Source organism: Toxotes jaculatrix, chromosome 1 (genome assembly GCF_017976425.1).
Source record: "Toxotes jaculatrix isolate fToxJac2 chromosome 1, fToxJac2.pri, whole genome shotgun sequence".
NCBI lineage: Eukaryota > Metazoa > Chordata > Actinopteri > Toxotidae > Toxotes > Toxotes jaculatrix.
The window spans coordinates 30,938,285-30,965,770 of record NC_054394.1 but is presented as its reverse complement, the minus strand read 5'-3'; the positions used below and the strand labels follow the sequence as shown (position 1 = coordinate 30,965,770).

The 27,486-nt window shown below is 42.8% G+C and overlaps 1 protein-coding gene across 2 annotated transcripts in view; it reads left to right on the top strand.

Annotated features, from left to right (window-relative positions):
- The first annotated feature begins 480 nt into the window (after positions 1-480).
- The window catches only part of LOC121186986 (multiple epidermal growth factor-like domains protein 10), a 67,408-nt gene continuing 40,402 nt past the window's right edge, over positions 481-27,486 (top strand). For both annotated transcript variants that reach the window (XM_041046099.1, XM_041046003.1), the window contains exons 1-2: positions 481-581; positions 8,997-9,089. In XM_041046099.1, the coding sequence (XP_040902033.1) occupies positions 521-581; positions 8,997-9,089 (154 nt within the window). In that variant the 5' untranslated portion in view covers positions 481-520. The remainder of the gene's footprint in view (positions 582-8,996; positions 9,090-27,486) is intronic.

Sequence of the window (27,486 nt, the reverse complement as noted above, 5' to 3'; positions counted from 1 at the left end):
AACTCCCTTAAACGCTTTGAACGTTGCTCGTCTTTTAGAAGTGCAGCGACGTGAACACGTTTTCTGAACTGTGTGTTTCATTGGGCCTCATTCTCAGTAGCAAATGATTGATTGATTTACTTTTTAAAGGTAAACACAAACTTGTATTATTTTAGTGGAATCTGCTGATATGTGAATTCAAATAACGCTGACTTATGCTGATTTGTAGCTTTGTGAATTGAGTAAAAATACAAATGGAAAAATTTTCTGTATTTATTTTCATAAAAACCAAACGGCTGAAACCTGGGTAAGGTCGTTCGAATGAATTTAACAAATAGCCAGACTTTCTGTGTGTTGCACAGAGGAGACGATCACAGCACCGCTTCCTCTGAAGAGTAAAGATGAATCCTCTGTGTGTGTGTGTGTGTGTGTGTTTGTGTGTGTGTGTGTGTGTGTGTGTGTGTGTGTGTTTGTTTATGTGTGTGTGTGTGTCTCATGCAGGATCAGCTATAAGACGGCCTACAGGAGAGGTGTGAGGACCATGTACAGGCGGCGCTCTCAGTGCTGCCCGGGCTTCTATGAAAGCGGAGACCTGTGTGTCCGTAAGTTACGCTGAGTCCTGTTCACCTTTTCACGAATTAAGTCAAACAGACATTTATACAAATGTAAATAAGGCAGTAAAGTTAAGTTGTGTTAGATTTCCTAAACAGATTCAACTCCATCAAACGTACACCTCAAACAGAGCTCTACCACTTATTATACCACACAATATGTCATTAAATCAAAACTCTGACATTCATGTCAGTACAGTTTTTCTTTTTTCTTGCTTTTTCGTTGTTGCGATCATAAAACAGAAATTATTGCGTATAATATGTGTATGCAGTTTCCCCATTGTGTGACTAACAAAGGTGTATCTTATCTTAATAATAATAGCTGTACATGATTCCATATGCAAAACAGACATCGTGGTCTTTACAGAGTATTGCATCATTTTGTTTTACATGCAGTCACAGTCTGCTGTAGTTGATACACATTGCTCTCCTCTTATACAAGTGAAGTATAGGTGCTCCTATAATGCAGGTGCACATGTACACTGAGTTTGATCCAGTGGCAATAAGAACAAATCCGGTGTTGTTGCTTCCTATCAGACAGAACTTTCTCCAGAATACGGCTGGATATGAAATATTCCCCCCACAGGGGAACGTGTGCTCTGCATAACATCTCTGCAACAAACAAAATCATTTTCCTGTCATCTGCATTGTTATTTTCAAACTTTTTCCACTTGATACACACAAAGTATCCAGGCTTGTTAAAATTGCAGTGTATCTTGTGGAACAGTGATTCAATCTGAGTCGTTATCTTTTCACTTGCGGCAGGCAGTTATCTATATCTGCTGTTAGAGCTGTCAAAGTCAGATCAATCCGGCTCTGTTACAAAGTGGATCCATTTTACTTAGAGTTTGACCACAGAGAGCTTTGAAATCAACGTAAACAGACGGGAGACAAAAAAAAAAAAAAAAAGAAAAATGTCTCAAACACAACCTCAAACAAGCTGCAAGCGCAGAACATCTGCTAATATGGACGTAGATAGAAGATATCTGTACTCTGAAGACATGTTGTTTGTACAATGGCTTGTTCTTGTGTCGCTGAGTGCTTTGTACAAATCAGGCCATGGCTCATTCTTCCCGTGCTGTCTTTTATGTTAAGAAGAAGGAACCTAAATGTGTTTCTGTAGAAGTGACATTTTTCAGAAGAGGACACTGACTCGTGTTTGTCTGTTTGCTGCCGCGTGGGACGGAGCTTTGGCTGAAAACTTCGGTCAGAGCGATAAAACGAATCTTTCTCTGTGCAATTATTTTTGTTTTTTAAGCTCTCAGTGATTTCCCAGTCAAAGAAAACCAAAACATCAGGCAATCAGACTGAGCAGATGAGACAGCAGATGTTCACTCAGAGCTGATGCCACACATGCATATAATTCTTTATTTGACTGTAAACTGAGTCTTCAGCTTCTGTTGGTAATTGACAGAGACAGACTCCTGCGTCTCTCCTGGATCTGCTCGTCTCATCGCGTCTGACACGGCTCTGATTCAGCCGTGTGTCCTGTGTCATACAGTGAGGTGTTTCTCTTATTTACCCTGCCGTCACTGATATAAGTGGGGCGGACAAAATAATAGAAACACCTCTCTGTAGAACACAATACAGTTCGACAGCATCACACAGCCGTAGCCTCTGAAATGACCGTGAAGATGAAGCAACACCTGTTTAGCGGTTTCAGTAAAAACTGATCATTATAACCTTCGTGTCGATTGATGATTGAATGATTTGTTACAGGACTTTTGTGTTGGACTTCATTAGTTTTAACTGAGTTGTTTCTCCAAAGCAGCTTTAGTGAACGTTGACTGATTCTCACTCATACAAGGAGGAAACCCTAACCCTTTTAGGTTGGAGCAGCAGGTGCAGCGCTCGGTTTTCTAACTTAAATTTGTTATTTTCACAGAATTCATGGGGTTTGATTTCCTTTTATTCAGCCTCTAGTGAGCCAGTAACCAGTGGACACTGGTTAGTTAGTGTCTGAACATTCCTGTGTAAATTTATCACCTTATGTTGTGTATAAGTGCGAAGAGTGAGCTGGACTGAAGAGTGAGCTGGACTGAAGAGTGAGCTGGACTGAAGAGTGAGTTGGATTTCATGTGACAAGAGTGGAGTCGTGTTGGGGGGTGATCATACAAATCCTTTAATGGACTGAATATTTTTTTGTTCTTTAGAGGAAAATCATTTTTATTCTGTTAGCACTTCCTCCGTGTGTCTCCTCTGTCTGTCTGTCCATCCGTCTGTCTGTCTGTCTGTCTGTCTGTCTGTCCTTCCGTCCAGATAAAAGCGAGACACTGAAAATATACATTGAAAGTTAAAAAGCCCAAAATCAGCATTGAAACCTGTCAGGAAAAAAAAATATTGTCAACTTTTGTTAGAGAAGAAGAAAATCTCCTGGCTCAGTGTTTATCTCGTGCTGGTGCACGCTCCTCGATCCAGCTAAAGAAATCAATTATCCACCCTAGATGGTAAATTCTATAGGGCAGCGTTTCCTTTTCTTGTTGCAGAGAGGAGGTGAATGGCTTTGCCTGGAGGGTGGGGAGGGTAAAGAGGAGTGTATTGTGTGTCTTTATTCAACATCTGCTTGTAAACAACTTTATTAGATTCTCCTGGGGGACATAGACAAATACTCCTCGACTCCATTGTGTGACGGCGCACATGCACACACAGCCTCTCGCTCCCATTGGCTGAGTAGCCGTGAGCTAGCTAGGAGAAGACGCCTTCCCGGTTGGCTAACGTTAACGGCCTCGGACAGCTCTTTTGTTGTGTGATGTGCGCAGCGTGAGCTAATTGAGGTTTCCCTCGCTGGCAGAGAGAGAGGGAGGGAGGGAGGGAGGGAGGAGGGGAGGGCTGGTGATTTGATTAGAGGTCTTTCCTCTTTCTGTGTCTCACCGTGTTTCATTTCCTGTTTATCTGTATCTTTTAGATGAACATGCAGTTATGTGCTGGATGTAGACTCTGTTCACTGTATCTGCTTCTAATTTTTGAGGTAATCACCTTAAATCAGCCATTTTTCGCTGTGTTGCGGCTGCAGGAATCCTTTCCTTATTTTTCACCTCTGCCCGAGGCCGTTTTTTCTCGTCGGTATGATTCCTCCCTCCGTCATCTCCTTTGTCATCCTTGGTCCTGCTCATCCTGTCCTCTTTTCTTCTTCTTTTTTTTTTTAAGTCCTGGATCCTGAATCTGTTTGCATCGTGGAGCCTGGGGGGCTGTGACCTCGTCACCCATCGACCTGTTTCTTCCTTTTACCCCCCCCCCCCCCCCCCCCCCCTCCCTGCTGCTCACCTCCCTCTGCCACTCGGTACATCTCTGATAGAAATCACTGCTCGAACATGATGTTTAATCACATCCTTACACAAAAACATTTATTCTGTGGTTCCGGGTAATGGTGTTTTTCTGTTCCTTCATAAAATAATAGTCTGTTCTTATGAGTCAGTAATGCAGAGTAACAGCCGTAGTAGGGCTGTAATGGAAAGATACTATCTGTATGTTTATTTCACAGGAGGGAGGTGGTTGGAAATCATACAGACTGCCTCTGCCTCCGTTTCTGTGCTAAGTAGCTTTTCTGCTGCTATTTGTTCTTGTAGTTGCTCAGAAAATATACAAAATCACATCATTAATAATTAATTAAATGATAAAGAATGACCTGTAGCAGGAAAAAAGTCGTTCTAAGCTGAGTCTTAATACAAAATGTGAATGGAGGCAGGAGGGGCCAGATAAAAATGAAGTTGGTTTGAAGTGAGAAATCTTCCGCACTGACTAACTTCAGTTCATTTTCTGTCAAATGGAGCGTCGTGTTATTTTCTGTCAGATTGTGACGTAAAAAAAAAACATCAGCACCAGTCAAACTTTATCCTGCACTGCACAACAAACCTGGTGCAGGCTGATGAAACGTTACTGAGGATTAATTCTAAATATTGAACATCTGTGTTTTTAGCCTCTGGCCTTTTACGTTGCTCTGCGTCACCGCTCTGTCTGCCAGCAGTTCCTCAGACAGTCTGAGGCTATCGGCTCCTTTTCGTGGCAAACATTGGGCGACAGATGAAAAATGAATGTTACTGCAAAAATTTGGTTTTTATTCACATCTGCACAGTTTTATCTTTTCATAGCCCAGTATTGTATTTGTGTGTGGTTACATCCCTAATACACAGATTTGTTCTTCAGTAAAATACTCACAGTCTCTTGGTTAAGTGGAACACGTTATGTCCAGAATCCAACGAGAGAAATCTGAAAACTTCTTTTCCTGCTCAGAACAAGGACAATTTCCTTTCCAATCCCTGTCGCCCCGGGGTGTCGTGATCAGCCCTGTCGACAGTTTGGTGCGAGATCAGACGGTGCAGGAGGATGTCAGGTGTGCACTTACAGTCGGCCTCGCTGCTGTGCTTTCTGCTGTTGCTCATACCTCCGCTCTCATTCTTCCTGCAGCAGCAGATCAAGAGATTCAAGGGCACTAAAGACTGCTTCAGCGTGCCGAGACAATAGCTGGAATTAGGTAGTGATTATTTAATTTGATATCTATTAATCTCGTTGTACCCGTCGCTGATGTAATCCTCCTTGTCGCAGTTTCTGCTCCAGTCCACAGGATGAAAGGATTAGGAGCCCGTTTAATGATTTATCAACTCTCCTTCAGGATTACGAGAGCATGTGTCTCTGGTTCTGTTATTAAAATCTGGGCCGGGCATTTGCAAGACATTTTATCCGTCTCTCCCCAGTAATGTGCTGTACAGCACTAAGGTCCCAGCCAGCACTCCTGTGTATGAACTCAGGTTTACTTATTTCAATTCTTAATGAATGCAGAAACCTCCACAAGTGGTTGGTACGGTTTGTAAAAGATTTACTTTTCTTTCACAAATCTCTACAAACGTATTTCCACTTTGAATCCCCGGTGAAAAGAAGCAGAACAATAAGCTTGTGGGCGGTGTTTCACTGATAGAAACGAAGGAAAAGCTCATTAACTGAGTTTTTCTTTACATGAATAAATACATTTTCACCCACTGTCTTACCTGCAGTTTAAACGTCTGCCTCCAGCAGTTATTGATAAAATGCTGTAAAAGCTGAAGTTGCAGGGAAACTTGGGGCGAAATGACTTGAACACAAATACGACCAAACAGCAAACTATGATTAAACTAAAAAAATTAGTTTAATCTTTGATAATTCCAATATTGAACGCTTTCTAATCCGACAGACCTTGGTCTTATGGTATCTTTTTAGTTTTTCTGGCTCGATGAAAACTGGACAAAACAAACGTACAATGATAACTCATCACTTTTATGACACGACACCACGTTTGCCTGTGATGGAAAACACCAGCTCTGCTCTCGGTGCCGTTTTCTGAGAAAATGTGAAGCTTTCTGTTTTACAGGCAGGAGCTCTACTTCAGTCTGGCCTCCACCAGTATAAATCTTTACTCAGTGTGCAGTGCCAAGAATATGTGGCAGCGAGGATTCTTGTCCTAATGCACGAAAAAAGCTGTAAAATGTTAACACGCTGCCACTATAAATTTAGAGAGCACGACCCCTCTGTGGCTGAAGTACCATAAAACCCATAAAACCTGGCTTCGCTGAGGCCGGTCTCCACTGTACCCGCTGTTCCTCCCTGCTCGCACTCTTCTCTGCAACTTTCAGAACTCAGCACTTCACTTTCTGTGCACTGTGCTGTTTTTAAATAACACCTCACAGCCAGTTTGGTCGCTGCGCACATGCTGTCACTGCATGTGTGCATGCAGGTCCCCACCATGCAGACGGTGAAACTAAAGAGACGCTCTCTTTCATTTATGTGATGTTGCTTTGCACATATTTATGCACGTCGAGCCACCTGTCTCAGCCAGCGAGGACTCGGCTGCACAAACAGAGCCGGAGCAGCCGCTCGTCGTATCTCTGTGATGGAGGAGCTAAAGTCTCCAAGCTGTCAGCTCGTCTTCTCCCAGCAAAGTCCCTACCTGATGTATGATGCAGTATTCATACTCTGATACACAAGTGATCCTCACAAAATGAGTTGGAGGGGATGTTACGTAAAGTTCAGCCTCTCACTTTTAACAAGTGGCACAGACGAATGATTTTTGTTCCATTAAGCAAAACGAGGTTTTTTACGGTGACTGGAAAAATTACAGTTTTTATCTTTTTTTGAGTTGCTGTTTTTCAGGTGTGTGTGTCTCTGTCTGTCTGTGTCCTAATTAGGATGTGGGAGATGTCAGTGTCCTGTATTGCTGAAAGAAATAAGGACATTTGCTGCCTTTCCCAGCATGCACTGGGCAGGATACAATGCCACTCTGACCCCAGTCAAGACCCCAGATGACAAGATTACACAGAGTCTCTGTTACAGTAGGTAGAACTGTAATGTGTAAATCCAGCAGGGATCATTGCGACGTGTTTGTGTCCAGATTAAAAAGAAGATCTAACTATAGAGGAGCCTCCCTCTCAGCCAAACGTCCCTGGGTAAATAAAAGTGAGCTGTCGTGAGCTTTGGAGGCAGAGGTAGAGAACTGTGCAAAAGGATGTTTTCAAAAATAAAGCGATGAGTAGTTTTTATTCATCTGTTACCTTCATCCAGTCCAGTAAAGAAATAAAAAGCTAAGATCAGTATTTGCTGTGACCCCCCCCTCCACCCTTTGCCTTTAAACCAGCAGCAGTTCTCCTCAGTACACCTGCACACAGGTTCTCAGGTACCTGTCAGGTCGGTTGTTCCAGCATCTTGGAGAACTTGGCTCAGTCCTTCTGTGGGTTTAGTCCGTCTCAGCATCTCTGTCTTTTCATGTGATCCCAGACTGACTCCACGATGCTGAGATCAGGGGCGTTTCTTCTTCAGGATTTTGGGTAAAAGAAAACAAAACAAAAAAAAAAGAATTTAATCTTTTTTTTTTCATTTACAGTGTAATTTTTAAAATATTGAATTGAATTTTTAGTGTAAGTGAAAGAAAAAATGCACCTGACTCAGAACAGGAAGTCTTTCAGATGATGGGTTTTTAAACAGGTGTATGAAAATAATGGACTCGGTTTACAAACGCGTTAACCAGGTGCATGGAGGACGTGTACCTTTGTCATTTTAACCTTTGCCCCTTCAGAGAGTCTGAGTTGTTTCACTGTTTGTGGTTTGACAAATGAATAAACTGAGGCTCACATTAATCTATCAGGAGTACAAATCGTGACTTGCTGCTGATATTTATGTTTTCACCAACCTTAAAAACCGACCTCCTGATGGGACGTGAGTCACGTTATCTGCTTTGTAGAGCAAACAGATAAGGCAGTGCTGACATCTTCATTTTCACCTTAAGCTTCTCCACCTGGTGTAATATTTCATTATGACACGACCTTACAGTTGAGAGTTGTCGAACACTATCTGAAGATGGAAAACAAATGGCTCCATCACAGCATAATAAACGATCCTGCCGTGTCTCGCTCTGTCATTATCTTGTGCAGCGATTAGCTCAGAGGCCAAAGGTGGCCACAGGAAGGTGTGAGGAAAGAGGAGCCAAGGAGGAAGAGGAAAAAGGGAAGGTGTTTAAAAAGAGGTCAGAAACTTTGAGAGAGATTACAGGCCTACACACACACACACACACACACACACACACACACATACTTCTCTCTGTATATCACATTTATCACCTAAAACTGAATCTGAAAACACCCCCCTGCTGACTTCAAAGAACAACTCTTAAAACTTTAACCCAATGGTACATCAGAATGACTTTTAATAATATAAACTCGACTTTCTAACTTCCAGTTATCATGTCATTGCATCATACAGTGCAGTCAGATACCTAACCCTCAAAGCTTTCGTACTGTACAGCAGCGGTGGGCAAATAGTGGCCCCTTCTTACACACAGATCAGGGACAGTCAAAAGGAGAGAAAGAGTAAAAATCATATCAAGTCTGTTTAAACATCGAAGGTTTAAACATTTAACCAAACTGCACGAGTCACTTTTTCAAGGAGGTGTTCGAGCTGATGACACACACCATTCAGTTACACAGAGGAATGAAAAGAAATGGTGCGGTGATGTGTGTGAACAGGTTCATTATGTCAAACTGGAAAAAAGTCGTCCTTATAATAGTAGCAGAAGTGCTTTTAAATAAAATAAGATAAGATACACCTTTATTAGTCCCACAACGGGGAAACTGCATCCGTCACAGCAGCAAAGAGACAGATTCAGGCACCCAGGAGATACAAAAATATAAAGACTTATGATTTACCAGAGTAAAAAATGTTTAAAAGACTAAGACTGTTATAAATACTATAAACAATTTACACAGTATGAGCAGTGTAACTCAAAATGACTCTTAAGATGATATTTCTATATTCTTGAGATCAACAAGGTTCATCAGAGTTAAGAAGAGAAAGCCTGAGAGGCTGCTTCATCACCAGCAGTAATAATCCAGGTGTATTTAAAGAAGGTGGGATGTTTACCTCCATGTCCTCTGGTCTCTGTTGCAGCGTTGTGTACTGAAGAGTGTGCCCACGGACGCTGTGTCTCTCCTGATACCTGCCAGTGTGAGCCGGGCTGGGGAGGACTGGACTGCTCCAGCGGTGAGTCACAGTCTCAGCCTCAAACACACGGTGCAAAAACCCTGGAAGAGTTTATGGAAATGTGGTGATGGAATTCTGCTCTGTAGTGTGTTCACACCGACTGCGTCAGCAACAGTGACAGCACATGGTTTCTGAGACATGATCTACACGTTAGGTTTATCACTACTGGAGTCTGACCTTAACTGATTATACTGTCTTACAAACATCAGTATGTGTGAGTCAGCATTTAGGGTCATTGTGATAGAATGTGATGGGAGTATGGCATTTATGTTTGTGTCATGTTTAAACTTGAGGAACGTCACAGACCTGCTGTTTTCAGCCGCCGCCATCTTTCCTCTCGTCAGTGGAAGCTTGCGTGTCTTGTGTCAGTCTGTTTGTGTTTCCATCACATGGTGCATTTTGTTTTAAAGCAATATTTCTTTTTTTTTTCTCCCAGTTTCTGGTGTTTCCACTCAGTTTCTTTATGCACAAATTGAAAATGCACATACAAACAGGCCGAGTGCTCCATCCCAAACAGCCGTATCAGCTGTTTGTCTCTACCCTCGGTGCCTGGGCCCTTGTTGTCACAGCAACAATAATAAACATGCAGTGAAGGTTGAGGAACGGTCACGGTTTGACTTGGTTCAGACAAAACCTACTTGGTTAGGTTCAGGAAACGATTGTGGTTTGTGCTAAAACAAGCACCAGCTTAAGGTTAGAGGACCTTCTGTGTCATGGTAACAATAATAAACACCAGTTAAGGTGGAACGGATTGATGAGAGCAACAACACTCTCCATCTGTTTGAAATGGTAAACAAGTCCTCGGCCTCCTCCTCACACAGACTTCCTCCTGTGCGTCGGGCGTAATCGGACTGTCAGAGGTTATAGATGACCTAATGACTTATAGAGGTGTTTTTTTAGGGGAGGTCAGTCTCAAACAGGTGGATGGAAACAAACTTAAAAACAAGGTCCGAGTCTGACTGGGAAAGGCAGCACCGATGGGATGATTGAAGTTTTAAAAGCTAAAAGTTTGAGCGCCATCTTCGAGCTGTGGTTACTGGTCGGCAGCTCTGTGGTGCGGAACAATGAAAACGCCACCGGTTGCACCTTTAAACCTAAAACGCGCCTTTTGCATCTCTACATCAGTCTCATTTCCACCTTTCGGTTCCACTCCTCAGACTGCCCTCCCTGGTGCTGTGGGAGTGCAGATCAGTACAAACCGTAGGCGTATGTGCGTGCGGTGGGGGTGGTGGTGGGTGGTGGTGGTGGGGGATTTGACACTTAATGAGTCACACAGCCCCTTTAGCCCCCCTTTGTTATTGGTGTGCTCCAGCCTCCTGCCTGTTTTTATTGCTGCCCAGGGGCCGGGAGACTGAGGCCAAGCTAAGACAGGGGTTAGGTAAATCTACCACCACTTAGACTAAGGGGAAGGGAAGGATGAAGTATCGACTGCCCAGTAATGTCCCTGTTTAAGAAAAGGAGCAGAGGTAAACACAAACCGAGTCCAGCTTGTCGGGTTCACTGTGGAAGTTTGGCCGACTCTGACTTCCTCTCTTCTGTGCTGTAGCTGTCAGCCCGTCTTTGTTCTTCCATCCATCGGTTCATTGTCCGATTTTATTTCCCTCTTATTTATTTTAGCGATAAAGCAAAAACCCGGTTGGCGTCAGCCTCACACTTCACCCTGCACACAGTGCAGCTGTATGACAGGAAAACATTCTGAGGCCTGGGAAATAAATAGAAACAAAAAAATCCTTTTCCCAGTGTCCCATGTTAGATTAATACACCGCAGTGTGAAGACTGAATCCTCATATACCTACAATATCATTTGTCATCTGTTCATTATCTGTGGAAGAATGTAATTTGCCATAAAGATGCTGCACAGTGAGACTGAAGCGTCCTTCCTGTGGGGACACGGAGCCCATGTTTACACGGACTGCGTCTTATTTTATGCACGCTCTTCCCTGATTGGTCAGAGGAAATGAATCCTGCGTAACAGATTTAAGGTCCCACGTTGTTTTGTTTTCTAAGATTCTGCGGCTCAGGATGTGAGCAGTGTTTTTCATGATGTTTTCTAAATAACTGTAGTTAAGTTGCGGCGGCACGTGCCGAATGAATTTAAAGGCTCGATGTCTCACAGGCGGAATAGATCCTGATTGGTGGACAACACCTGCTCCTCTGATTCTAATGAGGGAGGTGAAGCCTCTTCTACTTCAGACGTGACAAACCGGTTTGATGGGAAAGAGTTAAGTAATTACTAAATCCAGCTGTGATTTGTTGGTGACAGGTATTCACACCTGACTGTATGAAAAGGCTCAAACAAAACATGCATCCAGTTACCGGTTTATTAGGTACACCAGTGCTAAAACTAACAGCTCTGTAGGAAACCCTGCCTTCATGAAGATTATAATGTTCCGTTTATGTTCCACCCCATTTATATTAATGAGGGTGTGCTAAATAATAGAAACACCTGTCAGTAAAACGTATTACAGTTCAATAGCAGCAAAAACTACATCCTCCATAATGATCATAAAGCTGAATCATCACCTCTCTAAAACCCTTTAAACACAAACTGAACATTATAACCTTCATAAAGGGAGGATTTATGGCAGGACTGTTGCATTGAGCTGGATCGGTTTTAGACCAGCGTGTTTAACAGCCTGACAGCTGAGTATCTGTTTGGAACATGGTTCGTTCCGTGCTTCCAGAATGTGTGTGATGAAATAATCTGAATCTGTTCACAGTTTCAGAAACGGAGGTGCGTTGATGTTAATGTAGAAAACAACGCATTATGTTTTTCTGTAGAGCAGGAAAATGTAATAAATTGATTTAAAATGTCCGCGTTAAATCATCGTCAGCTCCCCAGAGAGCTGTTGTGCTGTAAGTTGAGGGTTTTCCAATGCCTGTGTGCACTAACGTTTATCTTCAGCACATTCTTCTGTATTGAAACACCTCGGCTGACATTTATATACTAATTTACCACAGCAAATACATTTTAAAAGAGCTGTAGTGCCTCTTACATTACTGTTTCTTTATCAGCATAATGAGAAAATGTTTTCATGAACCTGTCTGCAAAGTTGGAAAATGTTCATACTGAACACATCTGCTAATAATTAACAGAGAATGTATTTCATGTACTTACAGTACTTTTTGATTTTTTGGTTTCCACCAGCTGCTGAGAACAATATCTGCCTCTGTAGCTAAATGCTCCACCATGTTCACCAGCTAAACACCAACCTTTGTCTGCTGTAATGTTGGAAAACAGTGGGTTTATAAGAATTCTTTTAGTGACAGCTGCTTCTACCTCTTAATGCTCAGGAGGGAAACACTGTTGAAGTCATTTTCTAATGCATAAGTACAGTTTCCACACGTAATGTAATATCCTAACTGATCTCAGCTCGGCGGAAACTGAGTGCGGGTTGATCTTATGTAGAACAAAAGCTGTAAGTAACAAGTGACTCAAACTCGAAGTGGGCTCTCTGACCGAGGACACTGAGGAGAAGAAAAAGCGAAGGCCAGTGTGAGGATTGTCTTGTACTGTAGCTAACCAGATTAGCTGGTGAAGCAGTGTGTGAGCCTCAGCAGCCTTCCCTCTCCAAACTCCAATGCAGTTGAAGAACTTTGTTGCTCTGCCAGGAAATATAAATAGCTCGGACAGAAGTGGGATGAAGCAGTGAGAGGAAGACAAGGATGTGACGGCAAAGACAAAAGGAGACGTAGGAAGAGGGCTCAAAAGTAGAGGAAGGAGGAAAAAGTGGTAGATAAGGACAAATTATGATGAAAATTATAATGTAAAGATGATGATAATGATGGGAAAGATTATCAAGAGCAAGAAGGATAAGATAAATGGAAAGAACATTGCAAAGAAGCAGTTTAATATGATAAAGATTCAAGAATCAAGCAGAGAAGCAGTTTGCTACAAAGGCAATTTAAGAAGTGAATCATTTTGATCAGCAGTGATTACTCCTGCGTCTTCACACTTTTATGAATTTCAGAGTTGACAAAGTTGTGTTAGTTAATGTTTGACTTTGTTTTTCACTGCACAAATGATGCAAATGAAAAAGTGAAACCGCTGATTACCGGTGTGAGGCTGGTTCTTAATGTGCAAAATATAGAAACGTCTTGTAAACGTGACACAAGTTAGAAAAACTACTTTTTCTGTAATAAAACCATGTCTTTCTGTAATATCTGCACATGACGACCACGGTAGGGTGTAAGGTTAGCTGAAGGTCACAGTTGCGGCAAACAAATTCTGGTATATAAAGTATAAAACCTTAACACACACTTATATTAGCAAAGAGTTTTATTTAGCTAATCCTAACCATAACTTAACGGTACTTTATTTTGTTATAATCATGATTTTATAACTTAAAACACTTGCTCAAGGTCACAGTTTGGTTAAAGCTGATTGAATTAATCTTTGTGCATCGCTCACAGTGAGAAACCCACAGAGAATTATCTCTCCACTTTGCACTTCCTCTCAGCTCTACAGAGAGTTTCACCATATTTTTAATGTCTGTTCTGGTTTTACAGACATCAGCTTTACTTTTTGGTTCACTCTCACTGTTCTCATCAGCTGTTTCCAGCAAAAGAAGGCAGTTTACCCAGTGTGCACTGGCAGACAGACAAATAGACCTGCAGCAATGACTTTGTTGACTGATTAGTTCATTGAAAGATCTCTTAGTCTGCCGAGTTTGTTCATAATTGAATAATTGTTTTAATGCTTTTTTGGTTCATAATTGGCAAAAATTCACTGAAACATTCTTAAATGTGAATATTTTCTAGTTTTCTCAGCCTTCTGTGACCACAAACTGTGTATTTTGGAGTTTTGGACTGTTGGTCAGACAAAACTTTTACAGAAATCATCTGGGAACATGGACTTTTGCCACCATTTGACATGTTATATACCAAACTATTAATCGATTAATCAAGAAAATAATCAGGAGATGAATTGATAATGAAATATTCATTAGTTGCAGTCTTACAGACGAAGTTGGCTGATAAACATATTGGAGAAATCTCCATATATTTCCTTCAAAAGTTGGTGGAGACCAAAATAGAGCTAAAAGTAGAGTGAATACTGGAACTGCACTTGGTCAGGTTCCCAGAAACACAACTCTAAATGAATGAAGATCTTGTTCTGTGTCTGGATGTGTGGAACATGCAGTAGTTTGCTCACATGCTGTGTTTGTTGTGCTGCCCCCATGTGGCCAAAAACACTTTTACAGTCATGTGAAGCATGTGAGTGAAGCTGAAAAGACTTTGAGCAAAGATTCATCCTGTTGCTCTTTGGTATCCGGCTACTTGCACATGCGCACTTTGAATTCAGCCTCACACCGACTTTACCTTTTACCTTTAACAGCAGAGGGACAGCACTCCAAAACAAAGTGCTTTATGTTAGAAAAAAAATTTAAAAATTAAATTAAAAATTAAAAACAAGCTCAGCAGGCGCCTGAAAATGCGCCGTCCTTCAGCAGAGCTTTGTTGTGGCTTGATGCGGCAGCGACCAGGTTTCTTTGTAAACCCCTCTCCCGATCTTCTGTCCATATTCTACTTGTTAAGTAAGTGATGAATTTGGTACAGGTCTCCATTTGTTGCCATGGAAATGGACGATGCCCTAGCACATTACATTAACATGCCTCTTACTGTGAGCTTCTTGCGGCTTTTGTGACGGCGGAGAACACTTTGGTCGTTGGTGTCTCTTGTAATGGATGAACTTTGAAAATGAAGCACAGAGAAGAACTTCCCTCTGCCTAATGAGTACGTATAGACAGATATTACAGCCCAGTATATCTGAACACGTGTGACCAGTTTGCTATAATCGTTTTCAAACCTGCAGCTTATCTTTAACAGCAGCAAAGGTGGTAGAAAACAGCTGAACTTGTGAATCCGGTCGTGTGTGGCTTGTTTTACCCAGTGAGCTTCCTGGCGGTGTGGGCGTTTGTTCACTACTGTGCCCCAACATGTCATTCATGAGAGCTGGACCCATGCAGATGTAGGAAACACACACAAACACACACTCACACATGCTCACACAGTGATGTATTTGAGTGTCTTTGCTGTTTCCTGTGTACCCACGCGAGTCAGGTTTCACACGGCTTTCCTCTCTGGCGTCCGTGTAAGAGAAAGCTTGTGAAGGTGTGCAACAACATAATGCAGCTTGTGCTTTCCCTCAGCGGTCGTTTTCTCTTTTCGCTCCTCTGTTCGTCTCTCATGTGCCTCTCTGCTTATCTCCCGGTGCCACTCCTCAGCTCCACTGTACAAAATCCATACAGATCCATCGCAGCGAAACCTCTGCCTCCGCTTCTGCTCTTGATTTGTGTTTGTGTGCGTGCGCGTCGTCTGACGCTCAGCATCTACATACAAGGCCTTTTTACCACCGTGTTTATTCATCATGGATATTTTTCCATAGTTTACATAGTTGTGTTCTCCAGTGCATGTGAATGAATAAATAAATTTAATTTCTGCTTTGTCAACATCACAAACACAGATTAAAGCCATTGTATTCTTTGCATGTAGGACTCCAAAGGTCAGAGTCACAGCATCCAGGCAGCAGATTTCTCAGATATTCATCAGAGCTTTTTGTAAACCACGGGCTGCCGGGCCAACTCTTCTCTAGCCGATGTGTTTGTGTAACATTTCTCTAAATCCACTCGAGGCCGTTTTGATATCAGGAGCCTCGTAGTCGCACATCACACTCTGGTTCTTTGTTTTTTTTGGAGAACGAAGCCGCAGTTAAACAAAACAGGTTTAATTGAACAACAAGCTCTGAACTCCTCACACGTCTCTATTAATGTGCTCCGTCACTCGACTCCTTCAACATGTCACTGAGGTGTAAAATTATTACCTGGCCACACAGATGTGAGGTGAGAATGACTCTGAGCAGTGCAGCAGCAGGTTCATTAAACTGAAAAGATCATTCACAAGATGATAGACAGTGTAAACGAGCCTCAGTGGCTTTATTCACTCATATTAAAGGAGAATCTGGTGATATTCTGTTTTTTTTCTTAGTGTCAACAAATTTGATGAAATCAAAATAAAAACAATAATTAATATATTTGAATAACAAATATATGCAATGTTTGCAAGGCCTGAGATGTCTTAGTCGTCTGAGTCACTGAGCTCCACAAACACATCAGTGATCCTCACTGTTACACTGGGTGACATGTTCCTTCATCACCATGAACACACACACACTGTAGTTTATTTAGACACACACACTGTCCTGCTGCCCCAAATACTCACTGCAGTGGATTAATCCGCTGCGGAAAATAGTCCCCAACAAATTCACTGCTTCCTCCTGTTTGATTGACGTTTGATTAAAACTACAGCGACCAGCTGTTTCATGAAATTACAGAGGCTTTCATAAAAAAATGGAGCTTTATGTCATTTAAAGATTTACGTCCTCAGTAGGAATAAGTGGCCTTGTGGGTGAGTGACACTAACTCTCTGCAGCGGGTATCAGGCTGTGCCATCAGAAATCTGCTGGGCCCTCCCACAGGTGGCCGCTCTGTAACCTTCACCCAACTTTAAGCTGCCTTTAAATCCTTCTCTCACCCAGTCAAAGGGCAGATACTCTGCGGTTTATTAGACAGATTATTATGATCTTACTTCCATAAATAGAGATTTGTTTTTAAGGTATTTTCTTTTGTGTCTTTTGAATTTGAGTCACTTTTATGTACCAGAGCTCAGTTCTCAGCACTGGTTAATATTTACCTGTAAAATAACCATTCAGTTTTTCTTTGATATACAAAATGCATTTTAAATAAAAAGGCCGCAGTCCAAAGCTTAACCATCAACACCAGTCAGAAACATTTGCACAGGGGAACGTGCTCCGTGGCTGCTTCTCGTCTTTGGCTACTCAGCTCACACTTGTTTGTGAGATATAAGCAGGTAAATAACTTATAAAAGGAAAGAAGCGGGAGGTGTAAGAGGTCAAGTTCTTTGTGAGAAGGCAGGCGTAACACGAGGAAACAAAGGTGTGATTTGGGGGGAATGAGAGGGAGGTAGGGTAGACACGGACGTGACATGTTTCTTGAAGAGATGAGTTTTCAATCCCCGCCGGTACGTAGGCAGTGACTCTGCAATCGTGAATGGGATGGGAAGGTCATCCCTCCTTTGGGAGACGAGGGGGAACAAAGTCGAGGCCGCCTGGAGGCAATTCACTGTAGGAACTAAGCTACCGGTAGGAGCTGATAGGCTGCTACAGACTCAATAAGAGACTAAAACCCCTGGGAACAGTGTGCAGTGTGGCCTTTCATGAAGATTACTTCTATTACAATTAGACACTGGGACTCAGTCACCTGTTATTTAGTGTTTCAGGTATGTGGAAGTTTGCCAAGTTCAAGGACGTCAGCAGTGGACCCTCCTGGGACTTTAAAGTCTACAGGACACACACTGCTGTGATGCTTCACAACATATTGTAGATTTATGGATATCAAAACTTAAAGACACCTGGAACGTGACGCCCAGAGTCTTCATGGCTGCTGCTTTCAGGATCAGACAGATGCTCATGTCCGCTCACAACTTCCACAAGGTGACACGTGAAAAACACAGCCGATTGTCACGCAGCTGAGCCTGTGCAAACCGTTTCCATCCAAACCGATGTAGTGTGTCATTTTGGTAGCAAGCTGAGCGTTTCATCTGTGCAAACACACCAATTTCAGATTTGTTTTGAATATAATTCTGCTTTTCTGTTTATCCGTCCCCCACAGCTGATGAAGTTTCAGGTCCTAAATGTGTTTTTCCTCCTGTTCTTTTGTACTCTGCTTTGAAACAGAGGTGGAAAAACAGACAGCGGGCACAAGCAGTCTGCGATCTAACAGGCGATGCTGTTGTGTATTTTTAAGTAAGAATCATTTACCTCATCTTTAGCTCTGCTGTTCTTCTCATTGTTTTCTTCACTCGTCATGTTGCTATAATTACCCTGTCGTGTGGCTACTAGCCTCCTCTCGACACACACACACACACACACAGCTCACTGCTAGTCAGGTGAAAGTTACACACCTGAAGAGCCATGCAGAGACAAAGGATGGGCGTATATAATAATGATATAATAATATAATGTATTTATGATGGAAGTTGAAATAGCTGTATATGTGCTGAATTTGTAATTCACGTCATTTTTAAAATGATATAGAACAAATCATCTAACTTTATTAACTTTAAAACGTAATAGCATAATTCACATGCTCATTTCTCTGTAGTTGAGACTGTAGTTGTAAACTTTATTACTGCTGTATTAACAAACACTGCTTTGACTGAGTTGTTGTTTGGTGTCTGACTGTTAGCAGCCTTGTCGGTCGATGAGTTGAGAGTGATGGAGTGAGGGTATTTCCACACGTTGCTGTGGGGATTGTGTGGATTGTGGCTTTAAGTCCCCACCACCCCCACCTGAGACCCAGGGCTGTGTTTTTGCTTTATTAGCTCATAAGGCTAACGCAGTGGGTTGCCTGCAGTGGGCATTTCGTTGTTACTTGCAATACAAATAGAAATAGCTTGAAAAATATATTTGGAAATAAAAACTTGGAATCTCAAACTTTACACAACAATAAATAACTTAAACAAAACAGAAGTGAAAAAATCTAGAACCTGTTTGTCGGGACTCCAGTTTTCATGTTACGTTGCCTCAGAAAGGTTAAGGGTTAAATCAGGCGTAAAGCAGTGCGGCTACACAAACATGAAGACAGAACATGCACAGGACACGGTGCAGCGGCCGTCTTCTACCCTCTGAGATTCAGTGTTGCATGATTGTCTATAATATCTGTTTAATTATTTCCATTGTGAGTTGTACAGGTGGGTTTACTAACATTACAACCTATTACCCAGATTCATCTCTCATTCTCAGAGGACATAAAAAATTTCAGCCGCGCTTGAGAAGGGATTTGCTTCAAAGAATTATAAATGTTTGTCTTTTTTTGTTGAACATGTTAGCGTCATTAGGTTAACATGCTGTAATAAATATTTCACTGTAACAGTGATGTTATCAATTTAGCATCATTTGTAATCATGAATCGTAGTTTTCCATCTAACCCGGCGTGAGAACCTTCTCGGTCACTGTTCTGCTTCTTTGTTCGTTCTGTGTTTTGATCCCTGACCATGTGAACTCCGTCACCACAGCACTGCATCATGTATATGAGTCAGCTTCACCTGAGCTCTGCCTGGCGAGAGATGACTCTGAACTCCCACTGCTCTTCATTAGCATCAACTTCATTAGGCAGCTAATACCTGTTGCCCGTGTTGGAGGGAGCGATACTGCGGGGTCAGTAGCCATTAGCCGGTCTGTCCACCGGGCTTTGTCCTGCTCTGAACCCCATTCAGGAGAAGACTGGCATTTTAGGACAGAGTGTATCTTTCATTACCCAGCAGACTGAGTTCAGCAAATCATTAAGTGCAGCTTTGCAGGAATGATGTGGGGAGTTTCTGTGTCGAGGCACGGGAGCCCAGTGAGAGGCAGAGCAGAGGGAGGGATAGAGAGGATTGTAGAGATGTGTAATTACAAAGAAAACTTACACGGGCGAACGTATGAAGGAAGGGAGGTGTGTGTGTGTGTGTGTGGGATAAAAGAACCTGTTGTTGCTGTATATAGACTTGTTATGCACGTGTTTGCGTATATTGTGCGGTGCAGTCACACACTGCTGTCCCTGTTCTGCTCAGAAAGACATTAGAGAGAGTGTGTGTTTGTGTTTGCCAGGGCTGCACCTCCTCTGGATGTTTATCCTGGCACTTCGTTTGGGTCCTCGGTGAAAACACACACAGTCCAAAGGGACAATGATTGTCCTGCTCAACACGAACACAGCTTCACAGACACATACACACACACATACACACACACACACACACACACACACACACACACATACACACACACATACACACACACACACACACACGGCGCTGATGAGTGGACTTGCCCTGCTGCCAAGTCCAATTAACAGCTACAGCCGCATCAGCATGCCCCTTGTGTTTGGTCAAAATTAATTTACCAACAAACTTTTTAATCAAATTTCACCACAGCCCCTGAGGGGTGATTGGCTCTCTGCTCTGCGCTGTTTGGTGCTGCGATGTCCGTCTCCTGCAGCGGGGACCTGTGATTCGGCTCCGAGCTCCGAGCCGTGGCTTTCTCCTGCTTGTTGTGAGCGTAAGAAAAACGATCCTTCAGCATTTCCTGCCGTTTGTTCAATTACAGCGAAGCGACACAATCAAAGCCACGGTCTGTCTGGTGAAAAGCAAACGCTCAAACGCCGCTGTGTGTTTGTGTGTATTAAATAATAATATTCAACAGACGTTTCCTGCTGCCAGAGAAAAGTTAGTCTTGCCACTCGTGTGATATGTGTTAGAACATCAAACCAAGACACTGCAGCAGAACTTCAGGTGAGATTGGAACCATATGTCAAAGGCATGTAAACACTGTTTGAGCGAACGGCCCAATAAATGAACACAGTGGTTTCTGAGCGCCTCTGTCTCAGAAGCACATCCATATCTCATTGTTGTTGTGGCTGTTATGTCAGTTTAGACTCCAGTTTATGAAACTGCTTCGTAAATGTCAGTGAGACTCCAGACCCGACATTTCCACGTGTAACAGCAGAGCATCGTACTTCAGTCTGATGTGTTAACTGCAGCACATAACTCTGGTGTGGATGTTTACAGTTATCATGCACAGTTTGATAAAGGGAGGGACACAGAATCAGGTCTACACGTCTGAGGTGTGTCTACAGCGAGATCTGTATCTATGATACGCAGAGCAGGCGCTTCTGTCCTCAGGGTTATATTATATCTCATGCACACACGTATGCACATTTGCACAAATCGTGAGCCATGTGTGCAAGTGGGAGCTCTCGTCTTCTGAATTGTGCACATGTAATATAGTACACGCACGTCGTTTCCTGTGAATCCCATGCAACAGTGCACGTGTAGGGTGGGAATGACAAAGTCCACCACTAACGTAAGGTTTATAACTTTAAGGTTTCTAATGCACTCACATATCTAGTGCATTTACATCTATGCAGTACAAGCATAGTTCATTTTCCTCACACATAAACACACGTTCACGCCCTGAGGAAGGAGTTTCTCCCAAAGCATTGGCACAATAAAATGAAGTAAAGGAATCAATATTCTTTCACATTAATTTCCTTAACTTTTCCACATTAAAGTCCTCATGATTTCCCATTACGGTAGTTTTACTGTGAAAAGACTGAAGATTTAATGATCTCTGCTCTGTTTGAACAACTTGATTTGTTTGCAAACCAAAAAAAAAAAAATGAGGCTTGTCACAGCTGAGAAGCAAAGCAGGAGAACAGGCTCCACAGCTGGGGACAACACACCACCTGTGTGTCAGTGACAATGATGGGATAAATGGATTCATTAGATCTGTTCCCCCTGAAATAAATGCTCGAGTGGTTTTAAAGGAAAACACCAGCTCACGCTCGACACAGGCTTTTATCTTCCAGCTCTGTCACCGAGTTCAGCCGACACTGATGTAGGTTTCTTGATATAGGACTTTCCACTGTAACCTACCTACCTACCTACTTATACCTGATTAAAAAGAAAATGGCAAGAAATGATCACAGCTCTAATTACAGGAAAACGACTAAAGGACTAGTCATGCAGAGACTGTCTCTAACGAGCATGTTTTTAGCCTGCTCCGGGCTGAGGGAGGGACTCCACAGGGTTCATGGCTGTGTTGTTTTATCGGAGAATAAACCAGCATCTGTCCTTTTTTCTCATGTTTTATAAGCAACTGCAGACTGAGTGTTTTACCTTGATGATGAGTTGGAGCTGCGCTGGTGGTCACCTGCAGCTCTTCATCTAACAGTTCACCTTAAACTCTCCCTCTCATTCCCTCTCCTCTCCCACTAGCTCTCTCACTCGTCTGCCAGTGAAATGCTTTTACTGAGAAGCAGCAGGAATAGAAAATGTTCACTCTGCATTAGCAGTGACTGAGATAGCTCCAACACGGCTGTAGAACAGTGATCAGTGGAAGTATGCAGACCCTGGCAGACTCGGAAGTGAGCACAGTGAACGGCTCTTACTGAAACTATGCAACTATAAATATGTAAGAAACATGATTAGTACGATTGTTCAACATATGAACATGTTAGAAAGAAACTGTCCACACAAGCAGCAGGTGTAACTCATGATAAAAATACATAGAAAGCTGGACGGGTCCTACAGGAGTTTGATACTGAAGCAGCTAACCTGTGTTTTATTTTGGGTTTTTTTCATAAAGCGTATAGTTTGGTGCTTCAGCTGCTCTGTTACCAGACTTGGGGAAAATAAGACTCCATCAGCAAACAAATTTCAATCTGCTGTTTTCCCATCAAGTCCACAGAGTCCTTCTCTTTCTCCCTTTGTATGCCATCCATCTTGTGTGCCTGAGAATGAGCGGGGAAATGGACTGGCACCTCACCTCGGAAACCTTTTGATTACCCATTTTCCTTCTAATGCCACGTGAGCCCGCGTTGGCCAAACCTCATGACGGACAACCCATTAAGGAATATAACGACTTGCCCATTCTGCTCTGCCGCTCCACAGTCTCAACATTTCTCTCTCTCCCTCTCTATACACTCTGATTAATTTCCAGACTAACGTGTTTATCGTCCGCCGCTGCCTTTCAGCTGAAGTGGCCGGCACAATAGATCCTTTTCCTCCCCACACGACTGACTTCGCTTTGACTTTGAAAGTGGCCAGGAATTATTCATCGGCTGTCTTCCTCCACTTTACATTTGCTCAGAGAAGAGGAGCGCAATCGCAGCCTCCCCAGTCTCTTTATTTCCTCATCCACTTCTCCCTCAGTCATTTTGCACTTCAAGCCGTTCTGACCTTTCTTAAAGGGGCTCACGGAGCAGAGGAGGGAGCCGGTGTGACCTCCAAGTGAGGGAGAAGGTTGGTCTGTTGATTCCTAAAGGATCCCCTAAAGCCAGCCTGCTCTCCATCATGGCACATGGACTGAGCCAGATTATGCTCAGGGTTTAGGATAAGATGACACTCCACTCATCCTCTATGGAGGAATTGTCTTCCAGGACACACAGCAAGTGGATTTGTAAAGGGAAACTGAAATAAACAAAGTGTGAGAAGAATATGAAATGAAGTGGTGAAACTTTCACATCATCGAAAAAAAATGACAGTTGAATCATGTTAACATGTTAAATCGGTTTAGATTCTAAAACAGGTGGGCTTTCTGAAACTGGCTGTTTTCAGACTCAGCTGATGCGGCTTCAAGCCACATCCCATGAGACAGTTTAGTAAAGTTTGTGCTTCATAAAGCTTTTCCCACCTGTGCAGCAGTCCTCTCCAAGAATCACACTTTTGTAATCGTGTAAAATCGGTGGAGTTGCCCTTTAATTCCACAGCCATCCAGACAGAGGCCTTAAAACTGCTCTAGTTCATACTTTTACAGCCTTGCTGCTCTCATCACCGTAGTGGTGCAGGTGTAAAGTAAAAATGAAACCGCTCATAATTGTCTTCGCTACGTTAGGTGGAGACAGCAAAGACAGTGGCCTCGTCCGGGTCTGGTGTGGGACTCTCATTAGGTAACATTCTAGGATAAAGATCTGACCTCTGACCTCTGACCGCAGCCAAATGGAGCCATCAGCTGTCTGATGTGCACCTCTCACCTCCTCATATTTGTCAGTGGGTTGGTGGGAGGACAGCCACCTGCCAAGAGCCATTAGACCTGAACTCAAATTTATGCCCCAAGTTTGCATAAAAGGAGATCATTAAAATGCAATTACCACACAGGAAGGCGAAGTGGACTGTGGCTGAACGAGTCCAACACGCACACACACACACACACACACACGCAAAAAAAAAAACATTAAGTGAAAGGTTGCCACATCTCATGCATCATTCCACAGGAAAGTTGTTGACGACCACTAATGACAGCAATTATTTAGTCTTAAAAAAAAAAAACAATGGGAAAAGTGCAGAGCAAAGGAGTCGGTGGAAACTCTTGGCCTGATGTATTTAGCCCCAGGTCTTAAAATGGCTGCTTGTAGCATTGATTAACGCGGTGTTGACTTTCAGGGCTTATTATCTGGACATGAAAATGGCCTCGTTAAAAGAAAAAAAAAAAAAAAAAAACTGTAAAAACTCAATCACCTCGACGCACAAACCGACGCAGACTGACACACACGGACACCGAGTCCGTCAGTGTCACAGCAAACTGACACTTTACCCCAGGCCTGTGAGCAGTAAACTGTGTCATCCATCTCTCCTGTCCTCCATCACGGCCCTGCCCGCCATCGACCCGCGTCCCACGCAGCCTGAAATATGCTGCCACTAATTACAATTATTAATTGGAAATAGGAAATCAATGGCTCTGAATTAAACACGAGCGCGCACGTTTGAATATGGGTCAGCCGTCTCCTGATAACTCAGCCTTGTCTGACATAGTTATCTGCTGACGGGGTGTATGAAAGCTCAGCTGCAGCTCGCTCACAGTTAGCGACGCGCGGGTACGTCCAGGGTTTCTGATATCGGCGACTTTCATCAGTTTGTTTTGGAGGTGAAAGTGGCTTACTACGGGAAAACGCCTGCCCCCGCTGCTTCTTTACAAAGTATTGTTTACTCATTTGTCAGGGGAGTGCACGGTGGCTGTCTGACAGTGTGCTGATGAAAATAGTTTCACTCATGCAAGCAGTGTGGCCTTGAATAAAGTGGTGCATTGCTGGGCAATACCAGGGTGCTGTTGGAAATATAAATGTACTGTACTTTTGTTTCACGACTGTATAACTTACCGGAGGCACAGCTTGTCCCCGTTGTTGACCTTTCTCGATGAGCCTGTGGGACTTCTCAGTTAAAAAGCCGTCTGGCTGTGATTCGCTGAGCCTCACAGTAATAATTTGCTATTTTTCATATAAATAAAACCTGTTTTTTTTTTTTTCTGCACTTACTATAATGAGTCGACCAATATATTGTCTGAAATCTCTTACATTGCTGTTTAGCTATGGGGGCTGCTTTCTTTATTCTGCTGCATAGGGCGTTATTGTCTTTGTTTTTATGGAGGCAACAATAGCAATTTGTTGGGAATAAATATAAGAGAGCAGTATTTAATAATAGATTATATTGGGCCAGCGCCTGCGGTAAATGCAAAACACCAAAGCAGCGACTGCTTATCACCGAAGGTGTCGTCAAAGTCATGAAAAACAAGTATCCCACAGATTGCTTCTCTCCGAGCCAATCTCCCCTGTTCCACAGGTTTCTGACAAAGATGCCTTTGAATTAAAAATGAGTGAATTAAGCTGGAGGCTGTGTGTGTGAGTGTGTGTGTGTGTGTGTGTGTGTGTGTGTTTTTGTTACCTCTGTGGGACGTTTTCCTGCGTAAACACTGACCTTGTCAGGCCCAGTGGTCCTCATGGGAACTGAAGCTCTCCACAATGAATGGAAGTCAGTGCAATGTCCTAACAAGGATAGCTGCACAAACGTGTGTGTGTGTGTGTGTGTGTGTGTGTGTGTGTGTGTGTGTGTGTGTGTGTGTGTGAGTACACTGACTGGATAGTTCGCTGGCTTTTGTCCAACAGTGCAGCTGCGAAGTCGTTCACTGGCTGTCAGCAGCGCTGATCCACAGCATCGTGACAGGGTGAACGCTGTGACAGATACAGAACAACTTTATTATCATTCATTCGTCCCTGCAACGAGCCAACGAGCCGTTTAGTGGCTCTCAGTTCAGAGGACATGGGGCCGTTTAGTGGCTCTCAGTTCAGAGGACATGGGGCCGTTTAGTGGCTCTCAGTTCAGAGGACATGGGGCCGCTCCTGTCCGCCTGTCAGATCACATCTCGTGTGTGTGTTCTGGACGATGTGTCTGGATGTAGATTTGTATTGTTGTTGTTTTTCTTTGAACTGACGAGTAACGTTGGAAAAACAGATGCCATTGATGTGTTAATTCTTTATAGATGAGTAATAGACCATTGATCAGAATAACATTTGTTAGGAAATTCCCACTGTTTCACTGGAACAAAGATTCCCCTTTAACAATGTGCTCTGTTTAAATTAAACTTCTGTACAATGCAGCGTTTTTATTTAACAATAATCCAGTTGTAAATGTTGAAGGAACATTAATAACTACTCATAGGTGTCTCACTTTCTAATAAGCCTGCAGTTATAAATGATAAGTTGTTTGCGACCCTTTTTTCAGTCCACTGGAAATTAGGTTTACATGCTGCTAATTTGTCAGCAAACACATTTTGAATCAACATAATGAGGAAGTGTTGTGATGACCCTCTCTGCAAAGTCACAAAATGCTCTCTTGCATATGTAATACACATATGTAATTTAATTTTCCTACAGTTTCTGCTTCAGACTAATAAAGATGATGAATGTTTTGATGTTTAGGCAAACATTAGGCAACGATCACAGAGCTGGACAAATATTAAGTCTGATGAAACGTGTTTAGTTTTCCTGTGTTAAAGCTGAAGCAGCATCTTTCTCTGACGCCTGAACCTAAACACGTTCAGGCCGTTTTCTTCAAAATGTATTTAACAGTTGCACTCGGTTGTAGATAAATGTTATTACTGGGAGAAATAACATACCTTCTATGTAGGAAGGTATGTGGTCAAATGGTCCATGGAAGAGTTTTTCTAATTAATGACTTATAACTGATCTATAAAGCATTATTACATAATTTATGAACCACGAACAAAGACATTAGTTAGAACATAAAAACCTTTTTTAGAGCTGAAATTATTAGTTGAATAATTATTCCATTAAATTTTTATAGAAATGCTGAAAGACTCCAAAGTTCCAGCTTCTGGGATGTGATTTCTCAGCCTGACTGTAAACAAATGTTTGTGTTTTGCTCTGTTCATTAGTCAAAACAAACGGTTTGAATACGGGTGAAAGTAGTTGACTGATTAATTGATAATTAAACTAATGTTTAATTGAAATGTCGTGTTCTCAGTGAGCAGTAACAAGCGAACATGTTCGCTCCTCAGGCGTGTCTGTACTCCTCTGTTCTCCGGATCCCCCCTCGCCCCCCCCCCACCTCCCCCCTCGTTCTTGCTCCTATTTGTCCAGGTGTTCACAAATAAACTCAAATAAAACCACGACGAAGCTCAGAGTCCGGCCTCGACAGACCCACTACGTGATCAGCTGTGCAGAACCAAGACAAATGAGTGCGGCTGCGGCTCCATAGATCAACAGATGGCCCAGCGGCAGTCGGGAGTGCTGCTGTGTTTTTGGCCACTCAGCAGTATCCCTCTGCCTCTCTCCCTGGCAGGGTATTCCCCCTGAGTTCCTGTCCAATCAGGCTGCTCGTCCATCACCCTCTCACTGTGAGCACGTGCCTTTTTTATGAGGGAGACGATAAATTTCCTCATCATATTAGGGCTGATGTGACTATATCACACTGTCACCTGAATCTTAGTTTGTGAGATGAGCAGTTTAGTCTTTTTCAGGGTCTGAGTCATTATTTAAAATCAAAG